The 16,508-nt window shown below is 42.5% G+C and overlaps 1 protein-coding gene across 2 annotated transcripts; it reads left to right on the plus strand.

Moving 5' to 3' along the window:
* The first annotated feature begins 526 nt into the window (after positions 1 to 526).
* On the plus strand, positions 527 to 14,942 carry LOC139418973 (uncharacterized). 2 transcript variants are annotated; one of them, XM_071168772.1, is made up of 6 exons: positions 527 to 1,030; positions 1,401 to 1,543; positions 2,925 to 3,092; positions 9,762 to 9,923; positions 11,400 to 11,511; positions 13,537 to 14,942. In XM_071168772.1, the coding sequence occupies exons 1-6, from the start codon at positions 748 to 750 to the stop codon at positions 14,499 to 14,501; spliced, it is 1,833 nt and encodes a 610-aa protein (XP_071024873.1). In that variant the 5' UTR covers positions 527 to 747; the 3' UTR covers positions 14,502 to 14,942. The 2 variants fall into 2 exon arrangements, with proteins under 2 accessions (XP_071024873.1, XP_071024874.1); XM_071168773.1 differs by lacking the exons at positions 9,762 to 9,923; positions 11,400 to 11,511; positions 13,537 to 14,942 and having other exon boundaries at positions 626 to 1,030; positions 1,413 to 1,543; positions 2,925 to 4,208.
* The last annotated feature ends 1,566 nt before the right edge of the window (positions 14,943 to 16,508 follow it).

Genomic DNA, 16,508 nt, shown 5'->3' on the forward strand with positions numbered 1-16,508 from the left:
AGAGACTTGCCCAAGAAGACTCAACACGGTAATCACTACCAAAGGTGTTTCTAACAAGTATTTACTCAGGGGGGTGAATACTTATGTAATCAAGGTATATTAGTGTTTTAGTTTTCATTCATCTTCAAACTATTTTAGAATTTTGGTTCCACTTTAACAGAGTATTTTCAATAAACTGTTGACAGATTACAATTAAATCCATTTCAATTCCAGGTTGTAACACAACATTTAGAAGTTTAAGGAGGGTTGAATGATTATGCAAGGCATTGCATTGTAATAATTACCATAAGGATCTTGGCAAGTATAGTTGAATATTTACCTTACTGAGGTGTTGTAAATAAATAATGACCTTATTATTATACTCTATTATTGCTAACACACTGTTCTTTCTAAACAAGTCTGCGGTCATCTTGAAAGATATTGATCATAGGAGATTTATATAATATAAGTTGTACCGTAATTCAAACAGTACACAAATGTTTCATTTAACCACACCCTATGAGCTATGACGACAACAAATAAGATCCTTTCTCTTCAGTTTATACGGAAATGAACATTGACCTATAATAATTTCCACGTTAGCGTTTTATTGTCGTTATTTAGACGTTTATTAACATCATGTAACTCAAAATATGATTAATTTTACTGCATAGTATCACATTATTTCCTCAGGCAGTGTTTAGTTCGCGTTGGAGACGGGACTTGTTTGATATATGTTATCTACTGTTAGCTAGCTGCTAGCTAACGATGGCTAACTGTATGGTTTTTCACACGCAAATAGCCTCCATCATGGAGGTGCTAGCGAATGCAGCCGTAGCAGAAATCTGTAAACTCGTAGACGACGACTATGCAGTGTTTCGTTTGGAAATTACTCAAAGCCAGAAAGAAAACAGGGCATTGCGGAGGAAACTACAGCTACAAGAACTGAAGGTGGCACGGGAGCGCGCAGAGAGGACAACGCAAGAGCGCGTCCTCGCCAGTCGTCCCAGTAGTGTCAAGATCCTCGACCAATACAAAGGAATGGCAAGAGGTACATTTTGCAGAAGACGCAGCCTGTCGCCCCGTTCCCATCTGTCATGTGTGACTTTAGACGTGTTAACCAAAATTGGGTCTTGGTCAGTTTTTGCATAGGATGCAATAATTCCCCTGATTTCTTAACTATCTATCATAAAGATAAAATATCATATTCTAATCAGATTCTTAATTTACAGCATTTCCTATTATGTACTAATTGAAAACAATATGATGCATGGAACATAATCAATCGATCTATAAATAGTATATTAAGAAGTTATGTAAAGTGTTACCTTACATCCTTGTCAATTCTAGACAGTGTCAATAGTGTACAATATACCACTGATCATTGACAGTAGCTAACCTAACCACCTCTTTTCCCCCAGTGACTCTCTCAGGTGAAGGACATCTCACTGAAGGCCACAGGACCTTTGTGAAGCCAGTGGGACACAATACATGGCGAGATGACCAACCAATCACTGATGATGAGGGGAGTGAAACCTCAACCAAGAACATTATTGTGATAGAGGTTAGTGTAATAGTGTTACATAAAAATGACAGTCCAACAAATGTAGCCAGTTTATTTCAGAAAGACTACTCACATGTACATCTTAATTTATCTGTCATAGCGGAGGGAGATTGTGAGACTTGAAAAAGAAAAGGACTGCCGCACACACTAGGAGCTCAGATGCAATAATTTTGTGACGTTTAATTTCAAAGGTGTAAAATGGTATTGAGGTCAGGGCTCTGTGCAGGCCAGTCGAGTTCTTCCACACCAATCTCAACAAACCATTTCCCCATGGACTACGCTTTGTGCACAGGGGCATTGTCATGCTGAATCAGGAAAGGGCCTTCCCCAAACTGTTGCCACAAAAGTTGGAAGCAAAGAATAATGTAGAATGTCATTGTATACTGTAGCGTTAAGATTTCCCTTCACCAGAACTAAGGGGCCTAGCCCGAACCATGAAAAACAGCCCCAGACCAATTATTACTCCTCCACCAAACTTTACAGTTGGCACTATGCACTCGGGCAGGTAGCATTCTGCTGGCATCCGCCAAACCCAGATTCTTCCGTTTGACTGCCAGATGGTGAAGCGTGATTCATCACTCCAAAGAACGCTTTTCTACTGCTCCAGAGTCCAATGGTGGTGAGCCTTACACCACTCCAGCTGACGCTTGGCATTCAGCATTGTGATCTTAGGCTTGTGTGGAAACCCATTTCATGGAGCTCCCGACAAACAGTTATTGTGCCGACGTTGCTTCCAGATGCAGTTTGAAACTTGGTATTGAGTGTTACAGCCGAGAACAGACGATTATTACGCGCAACGAGTTTGAGCACTCGGCGGTCCAGTTCTGTGAGCTTTTGTGGCCTACCACTTCGCGGCTGAGCCGTTGTTGCTCCTAGACATTTCCACTTCACAATAACAGCACTTACAGTTGACCCGGGGCAGCTATAGCAGGGCAGAAAGTTTACAAACTGATTTGTTGGAAAGTGGTATCCTATGACGGTGCCACGTTGAAAGTCACTGAGTTCAGTACGGGCCATTCTACTGCCAATGTTTGCCTATAGAGATTGTATGGCCTTGTGCTTGATTCTATACACCTATCAGCAACGGGTTTGGCTGAAATAGCCAAATCACAAATTTGAAGGGGTGTTCACATACTTTTGACCATGTAGTGTAATTTGGCGACATAGGCTTACAAACATTATTTACAATGGATAGCAAAAACGATCCAGGCGGCCTCTCATTTTAATAATAAATTGTCAAGGTCACCCCCTCTCCTAGGGAGGGTGACATGTTCAATGCCGATATAGCGAAGGGACGAAAGTAGAGCTTGTGAGACTTCCCTATGACATTGTTATCCAATTCAACTCATGCACAGGTAATTAACCTCTCTTCTTGTGTCAGTCTGTAGATGCAGAGGCTGCTGGTCCTGGGGTCAAGCAGGAGAGATCTGAAAGAGAGGAGGACCCACGACACAGCAGAGAGATCCAGACTGGAGAGCCACATGTAGCCACGGAGGTCCCTACCACCACCGCCCCAGCACCGCCCAATACCCAACATAGCATCATGGAGGTCAGTGGAACGCCGAACGCATTCCTCAAGTCAGAGACAGACACCAAGACTTTAACACACAGGCTCTTACACACAGGATCTGACCACAGATCAGACCCAGAGAGACTAGGGCGGGGGAGACTGGGCTGTCCTCCTGCTAATGACTCAGAGTATTTACCGGTATTTCACCAGAGCCAGAGGACGGTTAATTCCCGTGGAGATGGTGATACGTTAGACACTGGTGTTGATGATCTGTCTTGTTTTTACACTACAGAGATGGAACCTGTCAACATACACTTGGGTTTAGAGACACAGACTGATCTGTCTAAAGGGGACTGGAACCAGTACAGTAGTAGTGTATACTCTGAAGGGTGCCTAGATAAGAAAGGGGTAGTTATAGTCGTAGATGAAGTGACTGTGAAAATGGAGGACGATGTTTCTCTGACACTGAATGGAGACAAGACTCAATTAGGAGAAGGACACTCACAAGGTAGAGATGTCTTAGATTACAGGGAAAGCTTAGAGACTAATCCAAATGTTGCGACCCAGTCCCCTTTACACATTCTCAGAGATCGCGACAGAGTGTCCACGTCGATGGGGCCTTCCGATTCACACGGCCGCTTTGTTTTCGATCAAGTATTGAACTCAAAGGACCAAAGAGCCAAGGCTCAGGGAGGGGGAGCAACATCAGGCAACGGTAAAGAGAAACGGTTCCTCTGCATGTCCTGTAACAAAGGCTTCAGCTGCCTCCAGAACGTGGAGACCCACCAGAGGGTCCATACAGGGGAGAAACCCTTCAGCTGTACCCAGTGTCACATGCGATTCGCCCAGGCTGGCAACCTTAAGATCCACCAGAGGGTCCACACAGGGGTGAAACCCTTCTGCTGTACCCAGTGTCATATGCGCTTCTCCCACTCGTACAGCCTGAAGAGGCACCAGAGGGTCCACACAGGGAAGAACTCTACAGCTGCCGTAGTGTGAGAAGAGGTTCTCCCACCAGAACCCGCTGAAGATACACCTGAAGGTCCACATGAGAGAAAGGTTGTTCACATGTACACACGGCAGCAAGAGGTTCTCAGAGAGGAGCTACCTCAGGAGACACCAGTTGAAAAACCATTCACTCTATAACATAGAAAGTAACCGTTCCACAAGCTTCTGACCTTTAGATCAAGCCCTGCATTAAACGCAAAGATTACTTTTCAGTGTTGTCAGCAGAAAAGATCCACAGGTGCATTTGTAATAACAAGGGTAACATATTTCAGTGTTGAATATTCCTGGGTAGAATATTGCATCCAAACATTGTGTGAGATATATATATATAAAAGCCTAAAAAGTCTGTTACATAGTGTTTGTACTGTGTAGGCTATATGATGGTCACAAATGCCTATTTCATTATTTCAATTCAACTACTTAATTTTTTCCCAAAACACTTTATGAGAAAATGAATGCAGTTTATCAAGTTCATGCAGAGTTTTTGTTGAGACAGGTACAATGCCTTCAGTATTCGCACCCCTTAACTTTTTCCTCATTTTGTTGTGTTAGATTGAATTTAAAATTGCTTAAATTGAGATTGTGTCACTGGCCTACACACAATACTCCATAATGTCAAAGTGGAATTATGTTGACATTTATACAAATGAATTAAAAATGAAAAGCTGAAATGTCTTGATTCAATAAGTATTCAAACCCTTTCTTATGGCAAGCCTAAATACATTCAGGAGTAAACCTTAACAAGACATGTAAGTTGCATGCTCACTCTATGCTCAATAATAGATTTTAACATGGTTTTTGAATGACTACCTCTTCTCTGTACCCAGTACAATTTTCTGTAAGGTCACTCAGTCGAGCAGTGAACTTCAAACACAGATTCAACCACAAAAACCTGGGAGGTTTGCCATGCCTCGCAAAGAAGGGCATCTATTGGTAGAAGGGTAAAAAACATTGAATATCCCTTTGAGCGTGGTGAAGTTTGGATGATGTATCAATACACCCAGTCACTGCAAAGATACATGCATCCTTCCTAACTCAGTTGCCGGAGAGGAAGGAAACCTCTTAGGGATTTCATCATGAGGCCAATGGTGACTTTAATACAGTTATAGTTTAATGGCTGGGATAGGAGAACTGAGGATGGATTAACAACATTGTAGTTATTCCACAATACTAACTTAAATGACAGAGTAAAAATAAAAAATCCTGTACAGAATCCAAATATTTTCCAAAACATGCATCCTGTTTCCAATAAGGGACTAAATTAAAACTGCAAAAAATGTGGCAATTTTTTAAAACTTTATGCCCTTACTACAAAGCGTTATGTTTGTGGCAAATCCAATACCACATCACCTACCACTCTTCATATTTTCAACGTTATCATCTCTTGCTTGCTAGCTAGCCAACTACGGCTAACTTAGTCACATCAAACACATGCAGCCAGCATAACAACAAAGTAGCTTCATTTGCATAAGCTGTCTTTTGGTGACATTTATTTGGAATCATCCATAACAATGAGCTCATAATGCGCGATTTCACCTGGCATAGAAAATGTGCTCACTTGTTCAGAGGAGCTAGCCAGCAACACAGCTAACACAATCATTTCAAACTGAAGCTGGAAAGACTGCAAACTAGATGCACCTTGTTTAGTTTTACCTGTTTTCTATTGGCATTTCTTTGTACACTATATATCCATAAGAAATATGCTGATTCATGATTTCGACTGGCTGAGTAAAGCTCCCTGCCTGTCTCATCTTGACTCCCGATCCCTACTTGTTCATTACTATGGGACGGCTGGAGATCGAATTTCAATACTGAAACAATGTTGCAAATGTCAGAGACAGACAGCAAGGTTTATAAAAATCTCCGCTATTGAAAACCAATTGCTAGTCTAAAAGAAATGGAAGGTAATGTCTAGATGCTTTTTACAGTGGAGATCAAGTTTCTAAATTGTCTGGCTGGGCTGATGAGACAGTGGATTGCGCAGTGAGATGGAACAGCGTAAATAGCCATTTTAAACGTCATAGTTTTAGCTGGTGGTAATTTGTGAAATAGACACAGCCTGGAATGCGGTTTTAAACAATCAGCGTCCAGGATTAGACCCACCTGTTGATTAATGATTAACAATGAACTTAACAGAGCTTGAAGACATTTTAAAATAAATGTGGAAGTATTGTACAGTCCAGGTGTGAGACTCGGTACATTATTTTAACATGTATTGACTCAGGGATGTGCATACTTATTTAAATTAGATATCTGTATTTCACTTTCAATAAATGTGCAAAAATTTCAAAAAATTTGTGTTCACTTTGTCATTATGGGGTAGAGTGTTGTCACGATACCTGAATTTTGACTTTGATATTGATATCAGGTTTAGTATCACGATACTTGACACCAAAACGATACCACAAAAAAAGGTGTATTTGCCAAAGTCACAGAATGGCACATGATCCAGTCAGATCAATTTAGATACTGCTCTGTTCAATCTTTGGGCATCTTTTGAGTTCGATATCATTACATTTTTACGTATTTGTTTTTAGAGAGAGCCATGTATGCATTAATTGAATCAATTATACAATTATATTCAAATTGTATAATATAAATTAAAAAAAATACCAATCTAACTAGAAAACAACATAATGGTAATAATTTATTTGAATGGAGAATCTGTATTGATACACTGGGTTAATCAAGATGTAGCCTAAGTCTATTCACAATATAGGTGAATGCCTGTATTTTCCTTTCCATTTAGGACTTATTTTATTGGCAACTGCTAAGATAATTATTTTATTGTACTGATTAACAACATTTGCATAGAAGAAGCACTCTTCTTTTATAAAAGTGTGCACTGTCTAAGGAATTAATGTCATTCGTGAGGCTGAATGTGGCTGGAATCTGAGTTTGTTGCTATGAAATCGAGTGAAAACCAGATGGGAGGCAAAGGACGGAAGACAAGTTCATTTGTTTTTGTTGGCGAGGGAGACAAAGTGCATTTAATAACGTTTTTGGTGACAATCATCTTTGAAATCAGCATATTTTGCATCATGGTTTGCATATCACAAACAAAGAACTAGGGTAGTGAATTCAGCTGTAAGCTAGCAAGGAAATGTAGCTTAATTAAAGCTGGACGCTACCTTGTCTAAACATCAGGTTGTTACCATGGTTACTCCATGGCTTATCAGTCTGACTGAAGTCGCCCTACAAAAGATGCAGTAGTCTCTACAAGCCAGAATATTGAATAAAATCAATTGTATTTTCAATCTCTTAACACATTGCACCTGATGAACAATATGTCAACAATAGCTGAATGTAACCGAACAGTCTCCTCGCAATCAGATGTGGTTCGGTTATGCTCGGCCATATTGTGCAAGTGTTTGTCATGTGCAAATTTGCATCTGTATTGAAATGAAAAAGCGGTAATACCAACCATAAACCAGCATACTGAAAGTTGGGCTAATAACTCTTCCCTGTGGATATTTTGTCTCAGATTACCTCCTACATAAGGACAAAATCAGAGGACAACAGGTAAAGTAAGTTAAATATACATTTATTCTGACTTTTGTGATGGTACTGTTCAGGAATGCTGAACTTCCATGTTAGAAACGAGTGTAAGTATCGTCTTGCATTGTAAACGTGTTTAGACATTTTTGTGAACTGTAATGAACAGTTTCAACATTTCTACATGCCATGGTGCATTATTCAAGTGTGTTAACTTCTGTGCAGCATAGGTTAATGCACTTTAGCAATGAATAAGTGGACGAGGCTCTTTGCGCTATAATGAGGCTGTGCTGACTTGATCCTCTCAATCACGTGAGACACATTGGACAGAAGTACCGGACGTAACAAATTGTAGTGCCGGACTGTTTATTTATTTTTTTGTGTGTGTCAAAAAAGTTCTGAGATTTCGGTGTACCGTGCAGTACTAATGGGGTATTGTGTGTAGATGGTTGAGGGAAAAAATATTTACTCCATTTTGAATTCAGGCTGTAACACAACAAAATGTTGTCAAATCAAATCAAAGTTTGTCACGTGTGCTGAATACAACAGGTGTAGTAGACCTTACAGTGAAATGCTTACTTACAGGCTCTAACCAATAGAGCAAAAAAGGTATTAGGTGAACAATAGGTAAAGATTTAAAACAACAGTAAAAAGACAGGCTATATACAGTAGCGAGGCTACATACAGACACCGGTTAGTCAGGCTGGTTGAGGTAGTATGTACATGTAGATATGGTTAAAGTGACTATGCATATATGATGAACAGAGAGTAGCAGTAGCGTAAAAGAGGGGTTGGCGGGTGGGATACAATGCAGATAGCCCGGGTAGCCATTTGATTACCTGTTCAGGAGTCTTATGGCTTGGGGGTAAAAACTGTTGAGAAGCCTTTTTGTCCTAGACTTGGCACTCCGGTACCGCTTGTCATGTGGTAGTATAGAGAACAGTCATGACTGGGGTGGCTGGGGTCTTTGACAATTTTTAGGGCCTTCCTCTGACACCGCCTGATGTAGAGGTCCTGGATGGCAGGCAGCTTAGCCCCAGTGATGTACTGGGCCGTACTCACTACCCTCTGTAGTGCCTTGCGGTCAGAGGCCGAGCAATTTCCGTACCAGGCAGTGATGCAACCAGTCAGGATGCTCTCGATGTTGCAGCTGTAGAACCTTTTGAGGATCTCAGGACCCATGCCAAATCTTTTTAGTTTCCTGAGGGGGAAAATAGGCTTTGTTGTCGTGCCCTCTTCACAACTGTCTTGGTGTGTTTGGACCATTCTAGTTTGTTGTTGATGTGGACACCAAGGAACTTGAAGCTCTCAACCTGCTGCACTACAGCGCCGTCGATGAGAATGGGGGCGTGCTCGGTCCTCCTTTTCCTGTAGTCCACAATCATCTCCTTAGTCTTGGGTATGTTGAGTGATAGGTTGTTATTATGGCACCACCTGGCCAGGTGTCTGACCTCCCTCCCTAGGCAGTCTCGTCGTTGTCGGTAATCAGGCCTACCACTGTTGTGTCGTCTGCAAACTTAATGATGGTGTTGAAGTCGTGCCTGGCCATGCAGTCGTGGGTGAACAGGGTGTACAGGAGGGGACTGAGCACGCACCCCTGGGGAGCTCCAGTGTTGAGGATCAGCGTGGCAGATGTGTTGCTACCTACCCTCACCACCTGGGGGTGGCCCGTCAGGAAGTCCAGGATCCAGTTGCAGAGGGAGGTGTTTAGTCCCAGGTTCCTTAGCTTAGTGATGAGCTTTGAGGGTACTATGGTGTTGAACGCTGAGCTGTAGTCAATGAATAGCATTCTCACATAGGTGTTTCTTTTGTCCAGGTGGGAAAGGACAGTGTGGAGTGCAATAGAGATTGCATCATCTGTGGATCTGTTTGGGCGGTATGCAAATTGGAGTGGGTCTAGGGTTTCTGGGATAATGGTGTTGATGTGAGCCATTACCAACCTTTCAAAGCACTTCATGGCTACGGACGTGAGTGCTTCGGGTCTGTAGTCATTTAGGCAAGTTACCTTTGTGTTCTTGGGCATTCTAGGAGTTTCATTGATTCTTTTAGCATACATCACATCTGATCTCACCCTATTCTGCATACACCGACAGCACTTTATAAGCATAAGGAGGGGTAAACACTCTGCTTAAAGTGTTTATTATCTGTGTGCGCACGTACCTGAAGGAGTGTGTCTGTGTAATCTGTATCACCTCTCACTTCCAGGAGGAGGAGGGTCCAGATGTGCTGCTGGTGAAGGAGGAGGGGTCTGGGGAGAGTCTGGGGAACCCTGAGGGGAACATGGTCATGGACAACCAGACTACACCTTCTCCTGCACCTAAAGAGGCACCAGCTGAGCAGCACAGGAACACACACAGTCTCACTGAGGTGAGTCCACTGTAAACTACTGTCTGAATGGTATTAGGTCAGGGCCCGTATCCACAAAGCCTCTCAGAGTAGGAGTGCTGATCTAGGATCAGTTTTCGATCATAATGAATAGGACTATGTAGACAGGTGACCTGGGCCCGTATTCACAAAGCATCTCAGAGGAGAAAATTGGTCGTAAGTGCTGAGAATAGAAACGTTCTACTCTTATGGGTAAAAATTAAATCTATGCATGAAGCCTCTTTAGTCACACCTAGTAGACAGATATTTAGAACACCTCATGAGCTGTCCTAACCCGTTAAGAGTTACTAGCAATTGTCTTGATAATAGAAAAATGCAGCGAGTCGGTGGTTCCTGCGTCACATGCAATTGCTTTGTTCAAATGTTTTGATAATTCTATATGATCCATAAATAATCTAAATCTACATGCAGCAGTATCTCTTGTGCCTTTGACAATGATTTCACATGAGTTCCTATTTCACATGATATGCCTAAATACTTATGACAAATAGGCAAATAAATAAACATGTTTTTCTATCGATTTTTTTAATGACCTACATTATGCCATTTCAAGTTATCATTTTGGAGCGCAATATCACGTTGTTCAAAAAGATGCCTAAATTGGACCTGCCTATGAATGTGTTTGATGAAAATGACAGACCTTTCAAACGATTTGAAGTTGTTAAACGGGAGTGAAGAGTGTGTTGATAACGGTAATATTGTCAAAATTCTGCCTTTAACAACCATCAGAATTGGTTTTTAAAAAAAGTGTATGCATGCCGATTAATTAAGAGAATTGATCGTGTCAGGCGAAATTATACAGTATCAAACGTTTTACCATGGCAACATTAAGATGCACAGTCACATTCAACATGGTTGTCTGAGGCGTGCTATAGAGTTCACAGCTGGCGATGCCTCATTGTGATTGTTGCAAATGATGGGGAATAACCAATGTCAATGGGCCTCATCACTGCCTCAAACTGTTGTGATCACCAGCTGAGAAACTTTTCAGAGTTGATTTTACTCCTGGCTCACAGTTTGTCTGGGCAGTGTCTGAACATCATCCTAAAACCTACTCTGAGCTGGGAGTTATTTTTGTCTTAAACTGGTTTTAGCAGAATTCCTAGGACCTGTTCTGAGATGCTTTGTGGATACGGGACCTGATCCTAGATCAACACTTCTACTCTTTGTGGATACGGGACCTGATCCTAGATCAACACTTCTACTCTTTGTGGATACATGCCCAGGTCTTAGTTAATTTTGTCTGAGGTTTGGGACCATGCCTATTCAATTATCAAACCATTTTAAAGAGTGTCAAGTAATCAAATCAATTAACATATTTGCTTAGTATAAAATCAACTAACATGTTTGTATAGTACTCATAGCAATCCCTCATTACCCAATCAGTAGATGTTCCATAGCAGGGTGCTCATATCAGATTTATTGATCCAACATCCTCTCACTCTGTATCTCTTACAGTCAGTAGACATGGAGGATGGGAAGCCTGATCTGCTGCTGGTCAAAGAGGAGACAATAGAAGACGGACCAGAGAGCATTGATCTGCTGAGTGGACTAAAGATGGGGGAGCAAGGTAAGAGAGAAATACATATAGCCTACATACAGTAATAGATCTTCAATGGGAATAGTGATGCACCTGGTTATTATTCTTTCTTCTAGCCGGTGTCCATTCCACAAGTTACTACCGGCTAAATCTATGACGTTAAAATACCTATTTAGTCTGTTCCATCTGACTGCCCAATCCACTGTCTCCTCAGCCCAGGCAGGGAAGTTATAAAGTTGATCTCCACTATAAAAGCATCTAGACATGATCTCACATTTATTTTAGACTAACATTTAGTTTTCAACAGCGGAGATTTGTATAAACCTTGAATATTGTTTCAATATTCAAATTCTATCACCAACTGTCCCATAGTAATGAACGAGTCGGGACGAGAGACAGGCAAGGCAGCGTTTCTCAGCTAGTCGAAATCATGAATACTTTTTTAACTAGAGTGAGCACATTTTCTATGCCAGGCGAAATCGTGCCTCATTAGCTCATTGTTATGGATGTATCCAAATAAATGTCACTAAAAGACAGCATAAACAACTGCAAATACAACTACTGTTGTTATCCTGCCTGCACTGTTTGACTTGACTATTAGCCATAGTTGGCTAGCTAGCAAGCAAGGGATAACAACGTTGCCAGCCAGTATGGCAATGGAACATTTAGAACAAACGAGTGGGTCACGTCTCTAGCAACCGAACCAATAGAACGAACGACCAGCCGGCTTGGATAGCAACCCCAGATGTGTCGGGACTATGTCTTGTGGAAGGATGAAATGTATGAATAAATTGATCCTTATGAAAATATGTTAATTGTTATTTGAATATGTTGGTAACCCGTTGTATAAATGTGATAATGTCCTCGACTTATGTTTACATACAAAAACACAATGTATAACCTTAACCAGGTAATTGACTCAAAACATTTAAGGAGTCCCCTTAGTCAGTCAACTTCGGTTCAACACACTATGGTGGAGTCGCACTCTTGCGACTTCGGTTGAAGGATCTACAATCAGCCCTGACAAGGCATTCCTTCAACTATCCCGCTCTTCATCTTGTGTACAGGAATGATTCAAGCTACTAAAACAAATAATTGGAAAACGAGACTCTTACGTTGCGCCAACTAAACTGTCCCATAGTGGCAGAGCGTGCTCACCCCCTGGACGTTGTGTACGGAAGTTATTTGTTATCATAAGTTTCCTAATCAAACAGTTCCTTATTCTTCAGTTTGCTGGAGTAATGAGTAAGAAATCGATCAAGATGACGATGGCTTAGCCGGGGTCGTGATCATGCGGTTATAGTATAGTTTGTCTCGGCATGGAACTGGCGGCCCTTGCTCGGAACAGTCTGTGTGCGCATTGCCACATACTGCATGCAAACTCCCTGGAAAGACGTGTAGCATTCTTGAGGAAGCTTGGCGTTTCTAATGGCAACTTTCCTTTCCAGTATTCTGGCATCTGTTGGAAATGAGGTGCAGGAAGCGGAGAGGCACTTTAGGCTGTTGTCGGAAACAGGTGGAACTAGCCTCCCAGCAGGGAGATGGTATGCCAGCTGGTTCAGTCTACTACGGTGACATACAGTGCCCAGGTTCGGATGATGACTTGGTGTCTCTGGACAGCTCCGGGGGTTTCTCGGGTGACGAAAAGGACTTAGTTCCAGGACAGCCACCTCACGCTACGGGAGTAGCGGGGGAAACCCTGGTATCCAACGCATTGTTCATAGAACTGTGCCGCAAGGTGGCTATGCGTTTGGAGGTGAAGTGGCCGTGTTCACCCCCGCGTCAGAAGACATCAAGGTTTGGTGGGAAGTACCAGGCACGTTTGGCCGGAGATTTGGGTCCTATGGGCCTGGCCCCTGAGAGGGCCAATCTGATGGCTAGAGGTTTACCGCAGAATGTTTTGCTGCCATCGTTTACAAGGGCGCCTTCCACGAGAGGGCTGTATGCGTATAAGTGGCAAGTGTTTGAGCTCTGTTACCAAGAACCGTAGCTATAGTAATAACGTTACATTTTCTCTGCCATGTTTGAAAAGTATTTTGTAAACTCTTCCTGCAGGTGGTTGGCTGGAGGCTAACAGAGGAGACTGGGTGGACATCTTGGATTCCCAGACCGATGCAGCCAGGGACCCGGGGGACATCACCACCGAGCAGGCCAGGACCAGAGGTGACATAGTGGAGGTCAGTGGATGGAACAGCATCCTCAACTCTGGGCTGGGGATCAACACTGTTAACCAGAAACAAACAGTCGAACACAAAACAACAACTGAACTTAGTCTCCATGACAACAGACTGGCTGAGATCAGGGCAATGCGTAGAGTTGGTCTGCATGGACGGGGAGGTGTCCGTATGCGGCTAGAGAGAACAGACATTGACTTGGCTAGCAATGATCCGTCCTGCTCCTATAGTTGTGATTCAGAGAGACTGATGGCGCCTCAGGTTACCCCACTAACAGGTGCTGCCTTCAGCCTGTCTTCTATAGGATCTATCAACTGGAATATGGACCCTGCGACAACACAGACACTTCCTGGCCTTCATCCTCCTCACACTCTCCTAATGTTAAACCAGACCTCAGACAATGCAAGTTCCTCAACAATAAATGGCTACACAAGCCCATTGACAAATGACCGTAGTAGAGACAGAATCAGTAAAGGTGGCAGCGCCAAAGAGAAGCGCTTCCGGTGTTCGTTCTGTGGGAAAGCCTTTAGTTTCCCCCAACAGGTGGAGATCCACCAGAGGATACACACGGGAGAGAAACCGTTCGGCTGCCAACTGTGCCGGGCCTGTTTTTCCCGATCGTCCCACCTGAAGAGGCACCAGAGAGTCCACACAGGGGAGAAACCCTACAGCTGCCCCCAGTGTGAGAAGAGGTTCTCCCACCAGCACCAGCTAAAGATGCACCTGAAGATCCACACGGGAGAGAGGCCATTCGCCTGTATACACTGCGAGAAGAGGTTCTCAGAGAGGAGCTACCTCAGGATACACCAGCAGAAAATGCACAGGGACCATGTATATGTAATGTAGAACTATATAGTTTGTTTATAGTTAATTCTGTTGGTTTTGGATATAGAGGGAACTGGGCAGGGTGAACTGAGGAAAGAATGAGTATGATGAGGCAGAGTAGATGATATGGTGATGGTTGATGTGATGGTGTCTGTAAAAATGCTTCACTGATGAAGTGACAACCTTGCCCTGTTTGATGGTGTTTTATAATGAGGAAATGATCGTGCCTTAATTCATGTTTACTTGACATAAACGAGTGAAGGTGTGTGTAATGTAATGATGAACCTTTTCCTATTCTGAACTTAATTTTTATCAAAGTAGGGTACCAGATTTACAGAAAAGGTCAAGTGTGTGAGAAGTTATTCTACTTATCACGTATTGTTTTGTGAAATAAAAGCACTGTACTTCACGTTATGTGAGTGTATGACCATTTTGTTGAAATTAAATACAAAATTGACTTCATGCTGACTGACTTGGTTATTTTTATATCATTGCATGACTGGGTTTTCCTAATGAGTGTAACCAAAACATTATACTTAATTCTTCAATCAACACATATGGATTGTTTAAAAAATAAATAAAAAACTCAGATGGCTCCATATTGTTAGGAATCACAGTGTTAGAGATGGGCTTGACAGTGGTTAACATTTTAAAATATCATGTTTGTGTCTACAGTAAAGTTTATTATATAAACCTTTATGTTCTTCTGTACAATTTGTGTTTACAGTCTGCAGTCCATGAGAACCTGCTGATATCCGGTGTTGCTGGTAGGAGAGACTGGACCTCTGAAGCAGCTGGTCACAAACCCTGGCCCCAGATCAGGACCCTGGATCAGGAGCCGTTCCTTCCCGGGTCGTAACTGGGACTGAACCACGATGGACAGAGACTGTGTAGTGGGCAGTAATATTTGACGTGTATATAGAGTATTTATGATAAATACCTCACATGCGACTCGTAATAAGACTAATAAGTTAGCCTATTAAAATGTTCACCATGTGCAATCAAGTATTATGCCTTTAGCTGACTAAGCTCAAGGAATGGTCATGAGAATGGAGTTCTAAATTCAAGTATTACTTCACTTGAATGGATTTACCTACAAGGCATAAAGCTTAAGTAACAAAGCATCAACAAGCATTAGTATAACAACGCATTAGTACGCATTAAGTACACATTACAACGCATTAAACAACGCATTAGTATAGGTATCTCACCACAGCAATTCAGGAACATAAGAGAAAGATTCATTGTTCTAAGACCCTTTTATAAGCTTCTGACTTGTTTGGATTCAAAAATGAAGTTGTTGACCAATAGTATTACTGTAAATTGAACCTCCAATCAGATATCAGACCTACAGGATGTAACCTCTGCTTCTCAGAGGTGAGACAATGGGGGTTGGTGAGATCAACACAGAGGAAATTCTTGCATGCAGTTGATAAGAATTGTCACTTCGTGGCTGAGCTGCCCTACAACTCCACCACCACACGGAACACAACCAGTGGACAGAGGCTCCAGTCTCAGTGCAAGGATGGAGCAGGGCTTGGGGCTGATGGAGATAGACCCTTCTGTTCCTATGATAAACACCACAGTATCCATGATGAACAGAGCAGGTCGCCCTGGGCTTCAAACTTCACAGAGAGTGGTAGTCAGCAAATATGTATTTTCCTTCAGAGTATTGTCTAATGCCTGTTGACTGGGTTCATAGAAGGCCTGGACCTGGTTCTAGCCTTCCTCGGTTACCTCATGGTTACCCTACCAATACAGAGGGTCAGTATGGGCATTCCTATCATACAATCCCAACAACACCCAAACAATGGCTAGAGGGAGCTCAAAGACTAACCACCTTAGGGGGGTGGCTCCTGCTTCTACCTCCTCTGGTGTCATTGGGTTACAACGTGGGAGGCCGGGCATTAGTTCCGACGCCGACAAGCCGTACGCCTACCCCACGTATGGAAAGCTCTTTACTGAAGCAGACTAGGTGAAGAAGCACCAGACCGTTCACACCAATGAGAGGCCCTTCCAAGTGTAAAC

Source organism: Oncorhynchus clarkii, chromosome 10 (genome assembly GCF_045791955.1).
Source record: "Oncorhynchus clarkii lewisi isolate Uvic-CL-2024 chromosome 10, UVic_Ocla_1.0, whole genome shotgun sequence".
Lineage (NCBI taxonomy): Eukaryota > Metazoa > Chordata > Actinopteri > Salmoniformes > Salmonidae > Oncorhynchus > Oncorhynchus clarkii.